Source organism: Pelecanus crispus, chromosome Z (assembly GCF_030463565.1).
Source record: "Pelecanus crispus isolate bPelCri1 chromosome Z, bPelCri1.pri, whole genome shotgun sequence".
NCBI lineage: Eukaryota > Metazoa > Chordata > Aves > Pelecaniformes > Pelecanidae > Pelecanus > Pelecanus crispus.
Genome location: NC_134676.1, coordinates 61702714 through 61708713, shown reverse-complemented (window position 1 = coordinate 61708713; position 6000 = coordinate 61702714). Strand labels below are relative to the sequence as shown.

Below are 6000 nucleotides of genomic sequence, written 5' to 3'. Positions count from 1 at the left end.
CACCGCCCAGGAACAGGAAGGACAAGAAAACCACTCCACAAAGTCTCCTTCAAGACACTCTCTGTGCTGCAGAACAGGCTCCCCAACTCCATCAGCGCAGCAAACAAACTCCTCAGGGCTTTTGCTTCCCCCCCCTTTTTTTTTTCTCCTTTTTTCCTTTTTTTTTTTTCCTCTTCTTTTTTTATTTTTTTGTTTGTTTTTCATTTGCGGGCGGCGGAGGGCCGGGAAGGCAGGCACGAACTTTGTACTTTAAGATCTGCCGGTACTTCTCGCCCCTCTCCCAGCCGGCGGCCTTTAATATACTGTCAGGACCCCCCCGTGGGCTTCCAGGGGGAAGATCTCCCTCCCCTCCTCCCTGCTCTTCTCCCCCCTCTCCCGCTCGCTCGCCCCGTCCGTCCCCCCGCCGCCGCCGAGCCGCGGGGCCGCGCCGCCAGGGCCGCTCGCAGGGGGCGGAGGAGCGGCGCCCCTCGCCCGCCCGCCCGCCGCGCCCGCGGGCCGGTGTATGTCGTGCGGCGGGCTCCGTGCGGGACTCCCGGTGAATGAGCACCGCCCGCCGCTTGCCGCCGCCGCCCGCCTCGGCCCCCACCTCCCCCTGCCGGGGTGAGGCTCCCTGAGGGACCGCCGATCGCGCCTCCCCGCCGGCTTCCCGTCTGCGGCGGCAGGCGCCCTCCGCTCGCTGCGGCGCGGCACGCCGCGGAGCCCGCCCGCCTCTGCGCCTCGCTTCTCATTTATTTATTCCCCCCCACCGCCCGCGCCCCGGCTCGGCCCCGTCTGCCCCCCCCGCCCCTTCTTTTTTTTTTTTTTTTTTTTTTTTTCCTTCCCCCTTTCTTGATTTTCCCCGCATCCCGTCTCGCCGCGCCGCCGGCCGGGCGCGATGCCGCACGTGGAGATGCTGCTGCTGCTGGCGGCCGCGGCGCTGTGGGCGTGCGCGCGCGGGCAGGAGCCCGGCGCCAAGGCGGTGGCCGACCGCTACGCCGTCTACTGGAACAGCACCAACCCCAGGTACGCGGGGCGGCCGCGGGCGCGCAGCGGGCGCGGCGCGGCGGGCGGGGAGCGGCGGCCCGGCGGCTGCTGCCCGCCGCCCGCGGGAGCTGCCCCGGCTTCAAGATGGGGCGGAAAACTTTGGGAGGGTTCAGGCTACAGGCAGCGACGGTGGGGCGGGTGGCGGTGTTTTGCTCCTCTTGCCCCCCACCACCCACCCCGGCGCTGCGCCCGCGCCTGCTCCCGGCGCCGGGGAGGGATGAGGGGGCGCGGGCAGCCGCCCCCCGCTTGTGCTGCGGCAGGCGGGGCGCGGCCCCGAGCCGCCGGCCGGTGGCGGCGAGCCGACCCCCGGGCGGGGAGGCGGGGGTCTCGCTCCCCGGCGGGACGGAGCGGGGCGGCCGGTGCCGGCGTCGCGGCAGCCCCGGGCGGGATGGCCGTCAGGGGCGGCAGCCGCGGCGGGGGGTGGCTGGCCCTGCCCTGCGCTGCCCTGCCCGGCCCGCCCGGCGGGGGGCTCTCCCGGGCCGGCTGGCGGTGGCCGTGAGGGAGCGAGGTAGGTGCGGCCCCCCGGCCCGGGACGCCGCCGCTGCCGCCGGTGTCCCCGTCGGGGCTGAGCCGTGCCACCGCAGCCTCCCCGCTCCCCGCGCCGCAGGGTTTCTGACACCGGGCTTTGCGTGCAGTTCGGCGAGCCTGCTGCTGGGAAGGGAGGCTTCATTTAATTTTTCTGGAGTTTTCCCTCGCGTTCAGCATCAGAAAATTTCAGTCCGGCTCCAAATGGTATCCATGTGTTTGGGTAAAAAGTCACCAGGCCATTAAATTTTTTGCCTTGTTAAAGTGCGCGTGAGCAGGCTTACTTTTTTTTATTTAAACCTGCCAAGCTGGTCCAAGTAAATTTAGGGACATTTTATCTTAGGTTATCTCTTTTTTTATGCTTCTGATACTGCTGTTTGGTTTGAGATTAGCACATTGATTTTTGTCACAGGTCATGTTTTTTAATAGATCTGTGTTGCCTGCAGAAAACTCTACTCGGTATTCCAGAGTGGCTTCAGAATAGGCGATGCAGAAGTTAACAGGCAGAATTTTCAAGTGCCCAGAGTTAGCTAGTCTGTCCAGCACTATAATACCGTGTTCCTGGTAACAATGCCTCAGCAATAAATAGTTGGCACAAAAACCTTGAGACAAAGAAGATTTATCCAAAGTAGCAATCATGCTTGGGAATGTTGAGCATCTGTAGTTTTAAATGCCCGTCCATTATATGCCATTGTCCTCTTTTTACATGTGTTACTTGAAAAAAATTGCTCAGAGTAAATAAGACGAAAAGTTACATCTCGCATCACACATCAAATAATATACATCCAAAAAAATTGCTTGTCTCTCAAAACCAGAGGGTTTTTTTGTTGTTTTTGTTGTTAGGCAAAATGAAATGTAACTGCTGGGAAAAAAAAGAATAGTATTCGCAAATCCCACTAGCCAGAAGGAGGATTGTTGAAAGAAATAGGTTTGACTAAATGCACACATTGCTGGCATAAATACTTCAGCTAAAATACTTCAAAAATAACCTTACATTCAAGATTTTTCACTTCTGCTCTCTTGTGTGTGATGAGCTTACACAATAACTGCACATAGGTAAAGATACTTGAAAGGTACAAGCAGTGCTTACCTAGTCGGTAGGTATTACGCACTGAATGGATTTGTAAGGATTCTAGTAAGTTTAATCGTATTTTATTACTGTTAATGAAATCTCTTCTTAGCCCAACATTAAACATCAGCAGACTGCAAAGAAAACTTAGTTTTGTTATTCTTCCAAACACTAGAGGAAGAGCTAATTGCAAGACGTTTCTAAACCTTCCTTTTTAAAAACAAACATTTCTTCTTGTCTTAAAATATTCTCTGTTCTCTTACAATGGAATTATCTATTTGGACATTTCACGTTTATCCATGAGTTAAAAATATAAGAAAGAGCAGGGTGCAGATGTATTTCTCCTTTGTTTTATACAGCGTGCCAGTTTTTGTGTGCTTTCCAAGTTACACGATCATTACAGAAAAACAGGCAAACACCTGAATGGTACATGTAAGAGACCCAAAGAAAAGAAAACACTTCTGTTTTGAATTCGTTTTGTCAAAATCTAAGCTGAAGGCAAAATTCACTTCAGTTACCAAAATTTTTAGAGCAGTTAACAATGTTGCAGGAATAACTTCGCAGTGATTTATCTGCTTCCAGAGACAGACTCAGGAGATGCACAATCTGTTTTTTATGCACGTAGAACTAAATAGGAATGCTTACTTGGTGATAACCATTTGAAATTAGAAGACAAAATATACTGTCATTCTTTAAATGCAAATGCCACCATTGTGCTTTAGCTTACTTCTTTATTTATTCAGAATTAACAAACTGCTGTAGAACTAATAAATTCACTTTAAAAATAACTGTTGATCATTTTGATAGTGATTAAAGGCCCTCTAAGGTTTCAGCAAAACTTTGAAGAATTTTATAATCATTGTACTTCCCTCAGATATGATGATGTTTACGTTTTTAGTATGAAACTTCAGCAATTTATTGCAATACATAAAGATCGCATCCTTATTAAACGACACATTAGTAAATGGATGAGTGGCCCAACTGATGGGTGCTCTGAGTGTGAACAATATTTGGTAAATAAAAAATCCTAAGAGTCTGTTAGGAAAATTCATATTACATTTCTTGGTTAGTTGCCAAAGTTCTGCTAGAACAATTAAAAAGGTTCTATGATCATTATAGTTAGCATGTACGAGTAACAAAGTTGTATATTCTTACAGAGCCTAAGTCTGTTCTTGGAAATGTTTTAAGTATTCCCGTGCCTTATTTTTATTATGTATTTAATTATCAGCGTGTATGAAGTACCATAAATGCTGTAGTCCAATTCCAGATGAGAATGTGTTTAAGTATTAGGATCTCAAAATACAGTAAAATAAGTTTTTAAATCCTTTTTTTTTTTTTTGTGGATTGGAAATTGATACTCAAATAAGCTTGAAAATGTGTTCTAATATTTTTGTTATATATGTGGGCTTAGAATTAAGTGTACATAAATTCTAATTATCACCTCAAAGTGCATTAGTCTCTCAGCACTGTTTGCACATGTGTTCTTATATGGGACAGCAAAATATTATTGTGAAAGAATATTATTCTGAATCCAACACTTAAAATAATTTGGGGAGTTTGTTTTGTAATGGAGCATATTCATTTAATCCTAATTACTGAAGTCCTTGTAATAAGAATTCAGCCAAAATGTCATGTACCTGGGGCAAATTTTGAAGCGGTCCACTTGCTTAGTGCTTGCTACTGCCTTTTTTTGTCAGAGTTCAAGCTGAACTACTTGTTGTAATTATTGCTACATTTTTCTGCTTGCAGGATTGTGCTTCAAGGTTGTGGTTTATATTTAGGTATTTCCCTGTAAGTTGTTTCAGTGGCAGGTTATGTGGCTTCATAAATTGTTACTCGTTTCAAGGTGTTTAAAAATACTTGCATTTCAAGTCTAGTTTCTGGTCATATATAGAGGCCAAACCTTGTAGTCTCACAAAAGCAAATATTTTTTTATTAGGAGTATTATTGGATTTGGCTGTATCTTATACAAGAACATTATGTATAAAGTTACATCCACAAGAGAATTGTTATAAAGACATAGGATGCTGACATATTTTCTGTTTGTGTATTTATGTGGACAATAAAATCAAGAAATCAGACGGTAATTAGAGAATTTAGATACTGAAAAATCATTTCAACTTCAACTGGTGAGCTTCCATAATTAAGCCGGATACCACAATTTGATCAATATTGCTAGAGGGTTTTTTTAAGATAGATACTTGGGAGCAGCGAACAAAAAATGAGTGGATGCTTCTGAAAGTTCTATGCATAGACCAGAATTTCACAACCTGGATGTCTAAACTTAGGTGAATTTTGTAGCTGAGTATTTAGGCACTGATTCAGAAAAGCATGAGACTTCTCTGAAGTGCATACTAACATACTTAAGTTCTGTTGCAGTTGTGTGGATGAATGGGTGTGTACTTAAGTGCCTTCCTGAACCAGCCAAATGTATAGACTTAATTTTGAGAAGCCGTGATGGGGGCTGCGCATGCATGCCCGGCAGTTCTTGGGAGTATGCTGGCTGGCTGGATATCCGAGTATCCTGCCATCCATTTATATGTGTTTGCAGATTTCACCATGGCATGTTGGTTGTATATGCTGAGGTCATGTGGCTGTTTTTTGGTTTGGTTTGGCTTGTTTGTTTTCCATCGAGAAGTAGTTCTGCCTATGTATTGACATGAGGGAAACCATGCAGACAGAAATGGTTGGAATAGGAAGAAGGCAGTTACACGAGTTAAGAACAGCTAAGAAGTTGGGGACGAAGAGGGGCAAAAGCAAGGCATTTGCTTTGGTTTTGGTATTCCATATAATTCTTGTATGTGAAGGGAAGCATAAGAACTCGGGATATATATATGCGCGCACATACACACACACACACACACATATATATAACTAGTTTGAAACAGCGTAGCTTGTATTTTGAGAGCATTTTACCCAGCAGCTTGCTCTGAGAGCTGAAGAAATCCCTGACTGATTTCTAGTAATTATAAGATCAGTAGTAGACCCTTCAATTCTTTACACCTACTTGCTGTGCTTTTAGTAGTTTCACTAACACCTTATGTCTCCAAAAGAATATTGTTGTTTATTTTAAAAGTGGGGTTTTGAAACAGTTTGAAACATTCTATGGAAAAACTACACAAAGAACAATAGTTTCACTGGCTTCCACCTTCGTATGAAAGGCACCTTCTTAAGTGGTACATGGTCTTCATGAAATGCTTCTTACTAAATCTTTTCCAAATGCGCAGTGAGGACACTTAACTGCGTTCTTTCTACTAGCCCTATTTCCTTTTGGAGAGGGACAGATAAAGATGAGCCTTCCTTTTTCTCCCCTGTTGTTACGATCCCAGCAATCTACCAGCTTCATGCTGGGCTGAGAAAATGAATGAATGCAATTAGTCCTT

The 6000-nt window shown here is 46.1% G+C and overlaps 1 protein-coding gene across 2 annotated transcripts in view; it reads left to right on the top strand.

Annotated features, from left to right (window-relative positions):
- The first annotated feature begins 874 nt into the window (after positions 1-874).
- The window catches only part of EFNA5 (ephrin A5), a 209181-nt gene continuing 204055 nt past the window's right edge, over positions 875-6000 (top strand). For both annotated transcript variants that reach the window (XM_075726854.1, XM_075726853.1), the window contains exon 1: positions 875-1002. In XM_075726854.1, coding sequence (XP_075582969.1) covers positions 875-1002 — 128 coding nt within the window. The remainder of the gene's footprint in view (positions 1003-6000) is intronic.